General features: G+C 37.0%; 1 protein-coding gene across 8 annotated transcripts in view; it reads left to right on the plus strand.

The window, feature by feature from the left end:
• Positions 1-18,537, plus strand: part of Pfrx (6-phosphofructo-2-kinase/fructose-2,6-biphosphatase) — a 151,170-nt gene extending 132,633 nt beyond the window's left edge. For 7 of the 8 annotated variants that reach the window (XM_083120246.1, XM_083120253.1, XM_083120251.1 and 4 more), the window contains 3 exons: positions 1,481-1,715; positions 11,121-11,248; positions 16,625-18,537. In XM_083120246.1, the coding sequence (XP_082976372.1) occupies positions 1,481-1,715; positions 11,121-11,248; positions 16,625-16,693 (432 nt within the window). In that variant the 3' untranslated portion in view covers positions 16,694-18,537. Of the gene's footprint in view, positions 1-1,480; positions 1,716-11,120; positions 11,249-15,611; positions 15,648-16,624 lie in introns of all 8 variants that reach the window. The other variant, XM_083120252.1, reaches the window with a different exon arrangement.
• Positions 18,538-18,951: the final 414 nt, after the last annotated feature.

An 18,951-nucleotide genomic window follows, 5' to 3' on the forward strand; every position in this document is an offset into this window, starting at 1 on the left:
CAGCGCATGCAACCATGTACAATTCAGAAAGCCTGACCGAGGAAGGGGTGCTTGGGAGGCATGACCCCCGAATTTCAACTGAAAAAACATAAAAATCGTGAGTTTGCCCCCATTTCTCCTGCTATTTTGGGGAGAAAGCGCGAACTTTAGTATTCTTTTCAAAGAATGGACTTTTTCAAGAGAATGAAGCATTTTTCATGTTCTTGGGTGCCATACAAGTTAAATAATAAGCCAAAATGTGATATATATATATATATATATATATATATATATATTTTAAGAAAAATAGGTAATTTGCATTTTTGGAGGAAAATTGCTATAACTCTGGCACTATGGGAACAATCTACTTCGGATAAGTTTTGTTTTGCAGCTAAAACATCAGAGCATGCAACCGTGTACAATTCAAAACGCTGGACCAAGGATTGGGGGGGGGGGGGGGGTTCATGACCCCCGAATTTCAATGGAAGAAAACAAAAATCTGGAGTTTGCCCCCTCTTCTCCTGCTATTTTGGGGAGAAGGCGCAAACCTTAGTATTCTTTTCAAAGAATGGACGTTTCCAAAGAGAATGAAACATGTTTCATGTTCCTGGGTGCCATACAAGTTGAATAATGAGCCAAAATGTGAAACACTGTTCGGAAATGTGGCATGGATATGTTGCGGAGAGGGGGAGAGGTTGGTCATCAATGAGAATTTCCCAGGCTTGCTCCAGACCTGTGTCAGAGTTTCCACCCAAACACAAGAGTATGGAGGTCCAAAATGAACATTCATTTCGTAATCAGCACCATGATACCATATGGTATGATCGAGGCAGTACGACCTTACTCTGATGATATCATATGGTATCATCGGGAGAGTAAAGGTTAATAGAACCATTGAAAGTAAGTCTTGCGGATAAAGTTAATTTGCATACGTGTATTTATTTATTCAATTATTAAGTGAGATAGTGTGTGTTAAAAATGTTGATAAATGTGTTCTTATAGAGAATGAAAATCCTTGCTCTTCAACTTAATTTTTACTAATTAGAGCATTTTGTTTAGTAATTTGTCATAATAGGCTGTTCTTTTTCAGCCTTTCATCTTTCCGTGATTTGTTCAGTTATATTGAGCAACATGTTTCTGGAGTACTTGAACAAGAATACTTCCATGCTATGTAGATATCCTTCTCACTTGCTTCCTTGCACTTTGTAATTAAAAATGTATGTATCTCTCATCCTTAAAACAGAAGCTCTCACCCCTTTGCACTTTTGCAAAAATGAAATTCAAGTTGTATTTGATAAGCAAAGATATCATCGGTGAATATGTTAAAATGCACTTTACCACAAAAGCAATCAATCTAAGTGTATTATTTTCTCATTTTTATATTCTTTGAATAACTTCCAAGTATCATTTCGGTTAAGGTTTTATATTGATCTCTTATTTTCATATGGAGCCTATGTGCGTTGTTATTCATTAGTAATATTCATACAATTTTATTTAATAGGGCATTTGTGAAGAGATGACATATGAAGAAATCCAGGAGAAATACCCTGAAGATTTTGCTGCTAGGGACCAGTCTAAATTCACATACCGTTACCCAAGAGGGGAATCGTACGAAGACCTTGTTGCAAGGCTTGAACCAGTCATCATGGAACTAGAACGACAGGGAAATGTTCTGGTGGTGAGCCATCAGGCTGTGCTAAGATGCTTGCTAGCATACTTTTTGGATAAGAGTTCAGGTACTGGCCAGAAATTTTATATTATAGCAGAATGTAACTGTTTTCCAAATTCCATTGTGTTTTTTAAATCATTTTGAAAGCTTGAAAGCTGTTGTACATGTGGTTAGCAATAATTGTCACCAAAATAAGTCAAAAAGATAAATGGCGACCAATACATATTTGACAGTGCTAGCAAATTTATTGGGATGAAGGATGATTAATGATGGATTAACCATTAAATGCTGATTTTCCTGGTGTTCATGCCAACGCCAACCATATTTTCAGCAGAGAATTTACAATTTTTCAAGGTTTTAAATAAAATTTTATACCTCTGGAACTAGGAACGCTAGAGTTAAGAATTATACTTTGTTCTGTTCAGTACAGATTAGGCTGTAAGCATATGATCGAAAAAGAAACAATTTTCATGTATCGAGTAGACAAAGAAGATCAACTAAAAACTTTTTTTTTGTAACAAAATTTGAACTTCATCAGGCCCGCACTTATGCAACACCAGGATATGACTCTTCAAAATGATATCTGCATATTGCCTAATATGTGTTCCCTTTCTCTTTGTGTCCTTTGCGAAAATTGCACACTTGTCGCTAATACTTTCAGAGGAAAGAAATAATTATTTCTTACCTTAACCCCAGTAACCTGGGTACCATCATCTGAATCCATATCTGATGTGTGATGTGAAAACATCCACCATTGTGGATCGTTATGTATGGGAAATGTGACTACCTCTCCTCACCCTGCCACAGTTCTATTAGCACTCTTGTGTAGAAAGGACAGTTGGAAGACCCTTACAGGACCCTTTTCTTTGGCAAAACTTCTTTTTGAGTACCAGAATCGAGAAAACTTGATATCAAAGTTCATGGGGAAAAAATGCACATTATCTTCAGGTCTCCCCCCCTCCCACACACACACCTCCTCCCAAAATATTGCCGGAATCAAATTAAACTTGACCAAGTACTAATGTAGCATTCAAAACATGTATCTCCAAACATTACCTGAATCACAGTATGTTCCAAGTCACATAACTACACGAGAACACTCTTTGTGACACAGAAGATGTCACAGTTCGGTGTTAATGAAAATACTTTGTGTCACGTATGTGTCACAAGCTGAACATTGGAGGGTTAAGTAAATAAACAAGAAATTTGGCATAATTAGGTGCTTGTGTTTATATTAATTAAAATGACTTAATAAATATTTGAATGCTGATATGTTTTGGCCCATACAGAGGCCAAAATTTCAGGAGAAAAGGGGTTAACTTTTCTCCAGGAGACTCGAACGTGCATGCATCCCGTAGCCTGAACCCAAAGCATGACACCTTAGACCACATAACCACGGTGTGGGACTCGGAACATGTTTATTCCACTTTAATTTATAATTTTGAATTTCTTACACCATTGCTTCAACCTTCTATTTATTTCATAGGCCTTCCTGATGGTGCAGTGGTAGCATCGTCACCTTGTAAACAAGGGGTTCCGGGTTCGATACCCGGTGGAGGCACATAGTGGTTTGGATCCCACTTTAAACTGTAGGCAAAGTCCCGATTAGCCTGACTGTGCAGAAAGTGGACTTAAAACACTAACTCAATCAATCAAATTTCTTCACTTCACTAATTTTGTCGTGTAAGGTTAATCCGCTTGAGCGCAAAAATCTCATTTGTGAACGAATTATTCTGGTTTTATCATGTTGACGAAGAGTCCAACATTCGCTACCTTATAGAAGAGTAGGTTTTGAAACTGTTATGATTTAACAGATTCTAAGAATAAGTTGCATATATTTATAACCTGCTGAAGAAACTGATTCAGGCATCTGATGATGACTGCTAAAGACACTACAGTTGAAATATTTTGAGAGAAATATAAATTGAACTTAGTGTTTACATATGTTTATTAATTCTTTGTAATCATTTTATAATACTTCTGAAATCAAATTATGTAGGTAACTGTATTTTTATTTTACTTCCTTCAATTATTAAATGTTAGTTACTGGGTTCCTTCTTGTTTTTTGTACAGGTCACGTGATACTAAGAGGTAATTAATAGAATATGATCAACTCTAGTTGTAGCTAACATGAGAGCCTTGACTCGTTATGCAGAAATATCCCATATTTATCTCTATATGTAAGCAGTTCATCCCTGCACTTTATATTTCCCATACTACTTGCATGTTCACCATACATATGCATGGTGTTAACGTCAAATTCAGTGCGATTATTAAAATTATACATAACAAAAAGTGTGTGCGTTTGTGTGTATTTACATAATCTTCATGATTCTCTTTGTAGGAATTATCTCGAATCAATATATGTGTAAATAAACACTTACCACATAAAATGAAAATTATCTATATTTTGTGGCCTCACAGCATGTTCACTAGAGATAGAAAAGAAAGTGGTGTACTGCAGTGTTGCCAGAGAAAGGGTGAAGATAGCAACAGACATTAGATGAAATGCTGCTTGCACCTTTTGATGTCTGCTGGACAGTGGGATGGAAATGTCTGAAATACTGTATTTCTCCACATAATCGTCGCACCCTGTTTTTACAGTCCAAAAATTGGGTACGACATTTCAATGCGTAATCGTTGTATGACACGTCAGATAACGAAACCAATTATAGGGGTGCAGAATCTTTGGACACCGAAGATTATATTTTGTATGTACGTACTTCACAATACTAGTAGTAAATTTCCTCAAGTGTAATATCTTGGACTCTAATGCATACTTCAATAACAACTAACAGTTTTTTAGACCTGAAAAATGTTTGCTAAACTGTCACAAAGAAATAATGTTTGTCAGTTTGAACGTACATTGACCAGTATTCCATGCATACAAATCTTGCACCAAAACAGTTTACCTAGTCATAAATGATTTTTAAGTATCAGTAATACAGACACGTTTTTACTTAAGCCTCTCCTAATGGTTCCACCTCACGTTTTTGCAAACCCCCCTCCCCTAAAAAAAAAACAACAAAAAAAAACAATGTAAAGTCTGAAACGATTATTCAGTGAAATAAGGTATCTGGCTGGGATTTTGAGGTTTCCAAAGGGATGTGTTGGTTTTGATGTGGGTGGCAAAGGTGAAATTGGAGCTTTCGGCCGATAAGCGGTGATTGTTGATTCTGATGTTTTGGAGGGCTTGAGCTTTTACCCAGGTAAATGCCACCACAGATCTGGCAGATGAGAATGGTGAAAGCAGCTGTGGTGCTCCAATCAATAGGGCATATGACTGCCACAAGTGAGACTAGTGTAACACAGCTTACGTCACGTAACTCAATGTTACTACTGCGTTTGGGATCGAACCAAGAACTGTTGCCTTGCCTGTGTTGCATATTTACAGAGCATGCCTTTGTTTTAAAAGTTGCATGGCAGTTAATTTGAAACCTTTAATTAGTTTTAAAATGAAACTGTTCATCTGTTACTGTTGATTAAGCATTGACACTTTTTGGTGAAGATAACTATGTAAATAATTTTGGTTAATTTGTTAGAAAGCGTAAGGTTAAACCAGACTTATCAGTTTGGATGATCGTAATGCATCAAAATGCAGCTAATTCTTTCTGCTTCAGTTTGCAAAATATTTGAAATCAGCAGTTTACAACATAAGATTTATTAATAGATTACATTTATATGCATAACATATTTTTCTTCATTGATTTTTGTAGTCATGAAATGTCAAAATTTGTAGATTGATATCTTGTGAATAATATAAGACCTAATAGGCAATGTTTCAACATTTTGTACTGCATTCAAAAATAGTGTTTTGAGAATGAAAATACATTCATATTGATACAGGTACGACTTTACTCACATAGTATAAATTATCAGTACAATATAAAAATAAAAAATCTTTTATAGAATACCTAAAAGTACTTATGTTGGTGAGTATATATAATTTTCGTAAAACTACGTTTCGGGATGTAACTACTTACTCCCTTCCCTTCATCAGGCAGATAGGCTATGCCAATTTAATTATACCATTGGCTGCGTCAAACAAGACATGGATCAAGAGGTATGGTAAAAATGGATAAAAAGGTTAAAATGTGATTTAAGGCAGCTGAACATGTGTAGGTGCCTTATTTCTACCATTAAGTTTGAATCATGATGCAAAAATCCATAAAAACAGTCTAAAACACTTTTCCAGAAGTGACTCTGTGAACGTAGTACAGATGTCTAAGTAGGCCTCTCATGGAATGCCGGAAATTGTGCGGTGTATTTCCCTCTTACTCCCCCCCCCCCCTACTTTCATTGGGTTACGTCATACGAGGGTCACTATTTATATTTTGAGCCTTGGCAACACTGATTGAAGTTAGGCGCGATTTGACGTTTGCACGGAATCGTCTGGCATTATTGACCATAACGTACTTCAAATGTTTTGTCAATAGCTTGATTTGTGTTGTTTATGTTGGCTTGGAGATTGTGCGACAACAATAAAATGGAATTAGCTCGTGAACATTTTCGTGCGATGATTTTTTACTATTTTCGACGTGGATTATCAAGACGAGTGCATCGATCAACTTACTTCCACATTTGGCGATGAAGACCCATCCTTTGCCACTGTGAAACACTGGTATAACGAATTTAATCGTGGCCGCCATTCGCTCACCGACGAGATTCGCGAAGGTCATCCAAAATCAGTTGTTGTTCAAGAAAACATTGACGCTGTGCAAAACCTAATACTGCAAGATCGTCATGTGACATACTGTGAGATTGAGGCAACCATGGGCATTAGTTCCACCAGCATATATAAAATATTACATGATCATTTAGCTGTGAGAAAGGTATGTTCTCGTTGGATCCCACACAATTTGACAAAAACTCAAAAAGACGCTCTCGTCAATTGGTGCAAACAAATGCTAAATAAATACAATCGTGGTGCTTCAAAAGACGTACGTGTATATAAGATTGTAACAGGTGACGAATCATGGATATATCCCTCCCTTTACAGATATACGCTGCTTCGTATACATTCCTACTTAATGGTTTATGATCAACTCTCATTATTTATTTCATGTTCTTCCTCTATCACGTGTTATGATAGTTCAGTTCTTGGGGTTTCTTCTTTTACGTCTTTGTCATGCTCCCCCCCACCTAATTTTCATGCTCCGGCCGGGTTGACCTATATATTCTTTATTACATGAACATGTTATATTATAAACCCCTTTTTCATTTTCCGTTTTATTCTCCTTTTCTTTCCCATCCTTTTTATATTGTGTGAAATGTTTCTCTACCATTCGTGGTGCCCTCATCCCGCATTTAATGCCAAATTCTTGAGCTACTCTTTCTATCTTTTCCAAAATTCCTTTGCAATACGGAATGCAGATATATTCGTATTCTTATTCTCAGAGTTAATTTTGTTTTCTTGCGTCTTTTTTTCTGTATCACTGTTCGTTTCTTCCCCCTCCCCTATCCTTTTTACATAATTTGTGCACTTTCCTGTGTATCTTATTCAGATGTTCCTCTTTGTATCCATTCTTTCTTCCCATCCTATAGATCCATTCTCTTTCTTTTTCTCACTCTCCTTTCTTTGACTGCATAATCGTATTCCCCGTATGAAAAAGTTGTGTTTTGTTCTTTTGGCATGTTCTGACTTGCTATGAATGTATAAATCTCCGGCAAGGGTTTTCGGGAAAACCCTGGTTTTAAATTTTGTTCCAGTTCTGGTGATTTTTAAATCTAAGAAGCCCATTACATCCCTTGCCATCTCTTCTTTTGTGAATTTAATTCAGGGGTGTGTTCCCCCCAATATATCAAATAATTTCAGAAGATCAGCTTTTTCCCCTATAACCAGAACGTTATCGACGTACGAGTGTCACTATTTATATTTTGAGCCTAACAATGAAAAAACAGGAATTTGGCATTGAAAAATGCTTTATTGTTTTTCGAAGTATTCTCCTTTATGGTCAATACACTTTTGCATTCGTTCGAACCATTTGTCAAAGCAGTTTTTCCAATCTTCTTGAGACACCTCCATAATATGGTTTTTGAATGCATCAACGGCATCTTCCGCCGACGAAAATCGTTGTCCACGCAATTTATTCTTGACATTCGGGAACAAGAAGAAGTCATTGGGTGCCAAATCAGGACTGTACGGTGGATGACCCATCAATTCGATTTTTTGACTGTTCATAAAGTCTGTTGTTAGACGAGATGTGTGACAGCTGGCATTGTCTTGATGAAGAATGATCCGACGGCGTTTGTTTGTTTTCCGTATTTGACCGAAGACCTCTGGCAAACAAATTGTTGTGTACCATTCAGAGTTGACCGTTCTACGTTCCTCTAAAGGCACAGTTGCCACATGACCAGTTTTCCCGAAAAAACAGGCGACCATTTGTTTCGATGTGCTTCTAGCACGAACAACTTTTGTTGGATTGGGTTCATCTTGAAACACCCATACAGTCGACTGCTGTTTACGTTTTGGCTCATATGCATATATCCATGATTCGTCACCTGTTACAATCTTATATACGTCTTTTGAAGCATCACGATTGTATTTATTGAGCATTTGTTTGCACCAATTGACGAGAGCGTCTTTTTGAGTTTTTGTCAAATTGTGTGGGATCCAACGAGAACATACCTTTCTCACAGCTAAATGATCATGTAATATTTTATATATGCTGGTGGAACTAATGCCTATGGTTGCCTCAATCTCACAGTATGTCACATGACGATCTTGCAGTATTAGGTATTGCACAGCGTCAATGTTTTCTTGAACAACAACTGATTTTGGAAGACCTTCGCGAATCTCGTCGGTGAGCGAATGGCGGCCACGATTAAATTCGTTATACCAGCGTTTCACAGTGGCAAAGGATGGGTCTTCATCGCCAAATGTGGAAGTAAGTTGATCGATGCACTCGTCTTGATAATCCACGTCGAAAATAGTAAAAAATAATCGCAAAAAAATGTTCAGAAGTTAATTCCATTTTATTGTTGTCGTGCAATCTCCAAGGCAACATAAACAACACAAATGAAGCTATTGACAAAACATTTGAAGTACGTTATGGTCAATAATGCCAGACGATTCCGTGCGAACGTCAAGTTGCACCTAACTTCAATCAGTGTTGCCAAGGCTCAAAATATAAATAGTGGCCCTTGTATCTCCCCAAGTATTTAATATTTCCTACCATTTGTTCTAAGGCAGTTTTTTCTATAAAATGCATGAAGATACCCGATGCAATCCCTGAAATAGGGTTGCCAATGGCTAATCCCTCTTTCTGTATGTACATTTCTTTGTTGAAACTGAAATAGTTATATCTAGTACATAGGTCAAACTGCCGTACATATTCCCAAGCTACAACTATATCTACTCCTTTTTCTCTAAACCATCTAAATAAACAGTCGGCTGCTTTGTCTCTCGGGACACTAGGGTAGAGGTTTACCACATCAAAGCTCATTATTTGATCATCTTTGATAAAGAAAAAAAGACGCAAGAAAATGAAATTAACTCTGAGAATACGAATATATCTGCATTCCGTATTGCAAAGGAATTTTGGAAAAGATAGAAAGAATAGCTAAAGAATTTGGCATTAAATGCGGAATGAGGGCACCACGAATGGTAGAGAAACATTTCACACAATATAAAAAGGATGGGAAAGAAAAGGAGAATAAAACGGAAAATGAAAAAGGGGTTTATAATATAACATGTTCATGTAATAAAGAATATATAGGTCAACCCGGCCGGAGCATGAAAATTAGGTGGGGGGGAGCATGACAAAGACGTAAAAGAAGAAACCCCAAGAACTGAACTATCATAACACGTGATAGAGGAAGAACATGAAATAAATAATGAGAGTTGATCATAAACCATTAAGTAGGAATGTGTACAAAGCAGCGTATATCTGTAAAGGGAAGGATAATAAACTAAACAGAGAGGATGGGAACATTGATGAAAAATGGATTAAAATGTTCAAAAGGTGAGATACAACAAGAGAAAAAATCGGCTTCCAGGTCACCCCGGCTGTGATCAAGGCGTCTCGCGAAATAGTAGATTTCGAGCTAGATATGACGTAACCCAATGAAAGTGGGGGGGGGGGAGTAAGGGGGAAATACACCGCACAACTTCCGGCATTCCATGAGAGGCCTCCTTAGACAGCTGTACTACGTTCACAGAGTCACTTCTGGAAAAGTGTTTTAGACTGTTTTTAGGGATTTTTGCATCAGGATTCTAACGTAATGGTAGAAATAAGGCACCTACACATGTTCAGCTGCCTTAAATCACATTTTAACCTTTTTATCCATTTTTACCATACCTCTTGATCCATGTCTTGTTTGACGCAGCCAATGGTATAATTAAATTGGCATAGCCTATCTACCTGATGAAGGGAAGGGAGTCGGTAGTTACATCCCGAAACGTAGTTTTACGAAAATCATATACTCACCAACATAAGTACTTTTAGGTATTTTATATAAGATTTTTTTTATATTGTACTGATAATTTGAAAATACATTTATGTGCTACAAATAAAGAATTGATTGATTGATTTGGTGTTTTAAGTCCACTTTATGCACATTAATCAGGACTGGACCTACAGTTTAAAGTGGAATCCGAACCACTATGTGCCTCCACCGGGAACTGAACCTGGGACCCTTGATTACAAGGTGACAACGCTACCACTGAGCCATCGAAGAGGCCTACAAATAAAGAAATGTATGAATCTTGTGGACAAGTTCTTCAATAACGGAAATGGATAGAAGTACTCATGATAACAATGATAGAGATAAGTCATTGTGCTCATGTGTGTAAATTGTGAGTGTGTTGTACTTGTTTGATTGTATGTTAGTGCAGGTCTTTCCCCCACCTCTCTCCCCAAATAGAAGAATAAAAACCTCTGAACATTTGATACATGAAAAATTTTCCTTATAATTTTGAGCCTTTGTATTATTTCATAATTGAATGTAAACTGCTCCAGTAAAAAGGTTTGTGCAGATTTTCAGCTGCAAAAATGCTTATTTGAAAACATTACCTTACTGGGGGACATGACACTAAAATTCAAAAGTAATAAACATTCATTGCAACAGCTTTTGAAAACTCTTCATATTGGGTAAAACTCAATTAATAGAATAGAATTCTAGAGTTGTACAGGTACACCCAAATTTTCAACAATTTTAAAGTTAGTTACAATTATGTAACAAGTTAAAGAAATTTATGTTGTCAAAGTTATTTTCATGTAAGGAATCTGGAAACACTAAGTTCACAAAAATAAATGGATATCGAAAGATGGTGTAGAATGCAGTGTAGCCAGATATGGCACAGACCTCGGACAAGATTGCACTTGAATCAATGAATACAGCTAGTCTACAAAATATCAACAACTTCCTATTACCTTAATTTTGATATTATCCCATTATTTTTATTTTCCTTTTGCACATATAATAGGTTTTCTAGGCACTTTAATTTTATTGAAGTGAATTTCTTTTACAGATGAGCTTCCATACCTTCATGTTCCACTACACACAATAATAAAACTGACGCCAGTGGCATATGGGTGCAGGGTAGAGAATGTAAAACTGCCAATAGAAGCTGTTGATACCCATCGACCAAAACCAAAGGTAAGAACAGAACCTTACAATTTCAAACTTCAGGGCTGCTGGTTCAAATATAAACAAGAAATTGTTGCCGTAAATTTATTTACTAGAGCAATGTTTCACATATTGCTTTTCAGTGTAAAGCATGTGGAGTGCAGTTCACTTTTTCTAGTCTGTGGAAACTTCTTCATTCCTATTTCAAAAAGTTTGTAGTTGTTTGCCAGGTCAACTCTTCATTGGGGATGACCAGCAACTGAAAAATTGGGTACCTTGATCTGCAATTATAAATTGGGTATCCAGATATTTCAGGGTCAGGATCTAGCTGGACAATTCAATGACTTCATCACTGTTGTTCAATCAAATGGTAACGTAGTGGAATCGGAGGTGTCTCCTGAACGCATGTGGTGCATGCTGCCCATGCGTCAATTGTGAGAAAAAGGACAGCTTGCTCTGCAACGACATTAATGAGCATTTCTACATTCTAATTTCTTCATATAGGAGAAGTATTTATTTTACACGAGAGTGCTCAACTAAGCTTATATTACATTTCTTGGATCTGAAGTGAAAGTAATAATTATTTTCTCACAATTAACGCATGTGTCACTTCAGATCCGAGAAATTCAATATAATCTTAGTTGAGCGCTCTCATGTAAAATATATGCTTCTCCTATATGAAAAAATTAGAATGTAGAAATGCTCATTAATGTCGTTGCAGAGCAAGCTGTCCTTTTTCCCACAACTGACGCATGGGCAGCATGCACCGCATGCATTCAGGAGACACCTCTGAATGGAATCAAGATGTAGCTGTATGGTGGCATAGAAATAACTTCTCCCATCCTACCCTTTAAAGTCTATGGAGATTTATCATTACCTGACTGGCAGTATGAGGACATGCATTGTCTAAAAAGGAACAATAAGGAAGCCTTTTTCCATTCTTTGCAGTAATTCTTTTCATATTTTCGATAGACAGTCTCTTGTATATGGTATCTAGAGATGTCCATTTGGCAGTTACTCGGGTAGAGGTAATCCACCTGCAGTTCATTTTTCCATGCAATATTTTGGTCATGATCAATTTTGCTACCTGTCTGGTAGGTAACATGCCTGACGAAGCTACCAGACAGGTGGTGAAATCATTCGCGATAAAAAAAAAAACTGACAGAAAAATGAACTGTAAGTGGATTAATATCTTCTACTTCAATGTCATTGTTAACAGAAATTCGTTCCCTTGTTGAGGTGGATTTTTCTTAATCATCCATCATTATTCACAGCTTGAAGTTGGATCAAAATTTTTGAAGGCTTCATGTATTTGTTGAAGAGAAATTTTATATTTCTGAGTTTCACACAACACCTCTCGATAAACTTTGTTTAGGTATCAAAACAGCTACTGACTAATAAGGTAATGAATCTAGGCACAGACTTTGAGGGAGGGGCAAGGTACTTTCTACCCTCATCCCAAATTCGTCAAGGAGGCATGTTTTAGGTATATAGCATAGGGGATATGCCCATCTTGCCTCTCAGTGAAACTGATTTGAAGGCAGCTGTACTGGTGTTGAATGCGCTGATATGCAGGACTTAAAAATCTTAAACATGTCTGAACATGTGACAGCATGCATGGCAAAAAAAATTGTTCAGGCTGGAAATTAAAATAAATTCTTGTTTATATTTGAAGTGTCCTTTAAATTTCTATAGTTGTATTTGCATGTGTGAGACTATGATTTGGAAATACCATAATTGTCATGCACATAGCTACGAACCAAATTTTTATTCTTAGTCTGGCAGTTAGTTATGCAGTCAAAGGTAAGATGTGACAAACATGAATGGCATCAGATTTTATTATACGAGGGCTATCCAGAAAGTCACTCAACGTTTCGACAGGGTGCTGCTAGGGGCAGGGCGAGCGCTGCCATTTTGTGCAGGGACTTCAGCCCATTCAGTGTGCATCCAGCTGTGGACGTGTGAAGTTTGTGTTGCTTCTGCTCTGTTCATAATACATTGTTAACATGAGTGCTCAGATCGAAAATCCCGCTAGTTTTGAAGTGAGGTCGCTCATACGATTTTTGTTGGGGAAAGACACTAAACCGATTGACATTCATCGACAACTGTGTGAAGATTACGGTAAAGATGTGATGAGAGAAAGTGGAGTGAGGCATTGGTGCCTCATGTTTAAAGATGGCTGCACAAACGTTCACAATGAAAACCGAAGTAAGCGACTGAGCATTGTGACAGATGAACTGGTCGCAAAAATCAATGACAAGATTCATGAAAATCGCCGTTTTATGGTAACGTGAGTTCTCGTTTGAGTTTCCACAAATTTTATGGAGCTTATTGCATGAAGTTGTGACCCAAAAGTTAGGCTGCCATAAGTTTTGTGCAAGATGGGTTCCAAAAATTTTGACAGAGGAACACAAAACCTCCCAATGAAAGGCCTGTAAAAGTTCACAGGCGCCAACTTTTTATGACAATGAACTTTGTAAGCTTGTTCATCGCTATGATAAGTGCATAAACTTGTACGGTGACTATGCCGAAAAGTAGTGCAAGCGCGTTGCTTTAAAATGTATATAATAAAAAAAATTCTACTTTCACTTGCCTTCTTTTTATTCCAAAACGTGAGTTACTTTCTGGATAGCCCTTGTATTTTGTTAGTGTTTGAAACTTATTGCATGTTTACTGACGTGGTGGCCGACTTCTCCAATCTCATCACCAAAGTTCCCAACTTGAATTCCTGGTGTGGGCAGGGGTGGTGTTTTGAGTGTTCTTGCATCAATTCACTCTTCATTGTCATGATTAGTCAAAAGTGGCAAAAAAGCAGGGCTAATTAACAAAAATAGGAATAGGAACATAGAATTATTGCATGTTCAAAGTACTAAACGTATTGAAAGTGAGTTCCCGATTAGCCTATCTGTACATATAGTGGACTTAAGAGAAAATAACTCTCATACCCCTTTAAGTTCATGCAGACTGGCTTTGACAACCATTGCCGCCATCTTACAGCTCTGATTTGTGATGCTTGTTAATGGTTTAATCACCTATGTAAATTGTAATACAAAGGAGTACAATTTATGAAATATAAAACTCTAACCCTTAGAAATTTAATAAAAATCCTGAATATTTTTCTGTAGCATTAGGGACAAAAATGCAGCTATATGCACACAATGTGCTTTTGAATTTCACTTGCGTCGTCTTATTTGACAATTTTGCATGATAAATCAAGAACTTGATATATGTGTATGCCCAAATGAAAAGGAGACTACGGTTATATCTAAAGAATATTATATGACAGAATATTTGCATTACATAATATGTGAATTACAGTTAATGTGTAACATGATACCTACACATAACCGCCATTGATATTGATGCACTGATCCCAGCACGTAGGAAAGGAGTGGATGGCTTCAGTGTACAAACTCCTGGGTTGCATACGGATCCAGTTTTCCACGGTTTTCTGCACTTCCTTGTCACAGGTGAACCGTTGACCTTTCAGTGATTGTTTTAAGGGGCCGAAGATATGGGAGTCACATGGGGAAATATCGGGGCTGTACGGAGGATGTGGGAGGATCTCCCATTCAAATGTTCTAAGCAGGTCGAGGGGCTTCTTGGCCACATGTGGCCTAGCGTTGTTCTGGAGCAGCACTACCTCCTTCGTGCACTTACCCGGGTCATGGCAAGTCCTTGGTGCTTTTGCGTCCCGCCTCATAACGCTGACACCAACGTAATATGCTGCAACGTGCGAGACACTGCTCTTCGTAAACATCCTTCATCCTGCGATAAATTTGTGAAGCATGCCCACCTTCTGCGAGAAGAAATTGGATTACAGCTCTCTGCGCTGATCTGGAGGAATCCATAATGCACCCATCCGCGCAAAACAACTCTTGCCAACTGAGGAAACAGCAGGTGAAGCCGTTCACTACACCTGCAATCTGGGACAAACGCCGCACCATCTATCTGCAAACATATTTACCTTCTTCGTGTAGATACAACACCGCTACAGCAAAGGTCTCCTTTTCATTTGGGCATACCTTATACTTTGAAATGGTGAGAAGTGAAGGTTTTAAGTTTCCTTTTCTTTTCCTGTGGAAATTGAGTGACTTACCTTGTAACAGATGTATGTACTTATTCGTGATTGTAACAAGAAATTATGATGCAAGTTGTGTGTTTCGTCTTCTTTTTTGTTGCAAACACTCTCGAGTTTGAAAGTCTTCCTGTTATACACATATATCTATTTCACTTTGCTATATGTGCTATAGGTTGCTTCCCCCTCTTCCTTGCTTACTTGGATTGTCCAATCAGTTCTGTCGCTCTATCCATCCTCTTGCTTCTCGTCATTTTTGATTGGTATGCATTTGATTAGCTCTGTTGTCATTATGCAGAAACATTTTATTTTCAGTGACCAGTTTCCTCGCCCTTCTGTCTTTTGCATTAGGTAAGTTCGATTTTTTCAGGACTTAATTATTTGGGTTCTAATTTATAATGTGGTGATTTATGGTATAATTGTCAGATTGTTTAAATTTTTTGCACATTTAGTAGCCTTTGTTATTTTTTCATCTGTTAGTAATTCCTTTTCATATATTCTGAAAAAGATTTCTTGTGCAAATTTTGTTGCTCTTTCAGATAATCCTGTTACATTTTTGTTGCAGCTCTTCAAATGTTTCTTTACAAATTTTGCTGCATGAAACATCTTTGAAAATAGTCTTCAAAATTGTCATTATAGTATAAAATGTATATACTTCGTTATTGCAAGAATATTGTGTATCCAATAAAATCCGAAAGTTAGGTTCTTGTTCTGTGTGAACTTGTTTTTTGTCTAATAACGCATTAAAACCAAAGGTCCCAGCGCATATATGGGTGTTTTTTTTTGTTCCCTCATGAATATTGCCCCTGTTTTTATGAATGTAAAGATATAATCCACACTCTCTCATTTTATAAATAAGTTTGGATGTGAATTTTCTTTTCCTAAGGAAATATCCATTGAAACCATGTACACTGACTAAGGAGGGAGGCAGATGAACTATTTAGGGTCTTCATAGAATTTTTTCAACTTTATGTATCAGACAGACATACCCATATATATCTGTGTGTGTGTGTATGATATAAAATAGATATGAGAGTATTCTGAGTAAGAAATATTTCTGGCTATAGTGGAACCACAAGCAAAACAACCTGCGCAGACCCGTGACTCCCATGCACCGTACTCCCACGTTGAGGGGAGGGGCAGAGTAAAGCATGCTTTCTTATGGCCTGAGCTGAACGGAAGAAGGGAAAGCTGCGCGGACACTTTTCGGCAAAGGTTTTTTTCCTTGTGGTCGTTCTATAGATTTCATTTTAAAAAACTGCTATTTTCATAAAATGGTTAAAGTAGTTAGTTTTACTAATTTTTTTCCTTTGTTTTACTAATTGTAGATAGCTGGTACACTGGAAGATAAATTCAAGAGGGAGAAGCAAGCAGCCATTAATTCCAACAGCTGTTGATGAGGGTGAACATAAAACTATAGACAGGTTCTTCTGACTCGTAACAGTGCATGTCCATGGTGTATTCTGAAAATTCTGTTCGTTTTCCTGTAATATTTCAATTTGTGTACCCATATGCAGATTTGTTCTTCTATGTGTGTGTATATAACTAAATGTATAAATTTTAGTTCCAGTATTACATGATCGGCACTATTATTATTTGTGGAGCTGTGCTTCAATCAGTGCTGTAATATTTGTGTCACACTATACAGTGTAAATATATATTTTAACACGGAACAATTGGTAATACTTCATGTATTACATGTTTTCTCATAGATCAGGATTCCTTGGTTACATCAATACTGAAAGGTATCCAGGGGATCTCAGTTGAAATCATGTCCAAAAAATTCTCCCAGTTGATGTGCGTGCTTGGTTGTGAGATTTTGTGAATGTCTTTCAGTGTACGTGTTGAAGATTCAACATATCTAACAATGCAAAGGGTATGTACGTGTGTGTTGCAATGGGGAAAGAAAGTTCATATTTACTTCATAAAGTATATTTTTTTCATGGGCTTGGGTTCAATTAGAGAAAGTGCAATGAAGAAATGTGTAAAGACTTGCAAAAGCATTTACACTTGGTGCTGTCCATTTCTTTGTAACAGGAATCTACCACAGTATGAAATTATAATTGAAAAAAAAACAATATCTAAGATCATGATGGGTGCTTATAATTGCATGCCATCCTTAATTTGGAATAGTGTTGTTACAAACTGTTTGAAGAGCTGTGATACAAAATAAAGTGGATCAACGGGAACAATAGCATATTAGGAATTGTAGCTTTTCTGGCAACGTGATTCAAACAGGTGTTCTCGGACTACCAGCCAGGTTAAATCGGCCTTAGCTTCCAACGTTTCGAGCACACATTGCTCTCATCTTCGTGGAGATTTATTTCCAGACACCAAAATAATAGCCAAATGTGCCGGTTACTGGAACCGTTGAGTAAAGGAAGCAATGGCCATTTTATGGGCAAGTACCAATCTCAACAGGGAGTCGGGACTCAGCTGAGTCATGCCTGGAACCCACTCCTCCGTAAAAACACAACACCAGCTAATGAGAACACCAGGATCCAGAGTGAGTCAATAGGAAGACAGCATCCAAGTTCCGCCCCATCATAGTCATATATATATATAAACCTACAGTGGTCTCCATTTTTTACATTCCCTGAAGATGAAAGCAATGTATGCGCTTGAAACGTTGAAAACTAACGCTGAATTAACTTGGCTGGTAACCCGAGAACACCTGTTCGAAGAGCATATTAGTAATTGGTTACGGATTTTTTGTAATATACATATTAGAAAATCTAGCGAAATTTCACACTTTGACACATGCATTCCATAAATACATGGTTTCTAAATTATAATCTTTGCCATTCTATCTGTCCACTTTATTTTGTATTATTTTTATTTGATCAACATGTGAATTTGTCTTGTGAAATTAGGAAACAAATGTAGTCACGTGTCTTGTAGGATTATTATATATCCCATGTTGCACAATAGATAAGAGCTACCATATATTATTTCACCAATAACATCATCTTGGTTGTGGCAAACTATCTGTGTGAAATGTGATAGATTTAAATATCAGGATCGGTTTACAACATGCATGGCAAATTTATGCCTTTGGTTGTCCTAAATTTTAACACTGTTTCACTGTTGTCAGCACTATACTCAATACAAAGGTGCTTTGAAGGAATATATGTCCGATGTAGTGACAATGCAAACTGTTCTATTTTATTCTTTGTGTATTTTGTTTGAAATTATTTCATTATAGTTTTCTTTGTTTATGAATAAAGATTTTTTTTCTTTACTTTCATGAGTCATAGTATGTGTATAGGAGACTGAAGTAATGTAAAAGAATCACATAAAGGTGTTGTTCCTAACATTTGAAACATTCCCACATAATAAAATTTCTGATTTGGTTTGCAATCCTAATTTCTTAACCTTGAACCTGCTACTGTAAAGAAAGTATAAATTACATATACACAGTGCGTACATAAGTAGGACGAGAAAACTGCACATGCAATGACACTCTTGGGTGTGTATTATTCAAAATACGAGTACATTCCTTGTGCTTCAGTACACTGAATGCAACAGTCATACAGCTTGTCAAAACCCTTCGGGAAGTGTTTGGCAGGAATAGTGTTGAGATACTTGGTCGAAGCTCTTTGAATGTCAACAGCATTGAACTGGGTTCCTTTCAGCAGCAATTTCAGTTTCAAGA

Source organism: Lepisma saccharinum, chromosome 4 (genome assembly GCF_977018435.1).
Source record: "Lepisma saccharinum chromosome 4, izLepSacc3.1, whole genome shotgun sequence".
NCBI lineage: Eukaryota > Metazoa > Arthropoda > Insecta > Zygentoma > Lepismatidae > Lepisma > Lepisma saccharinum.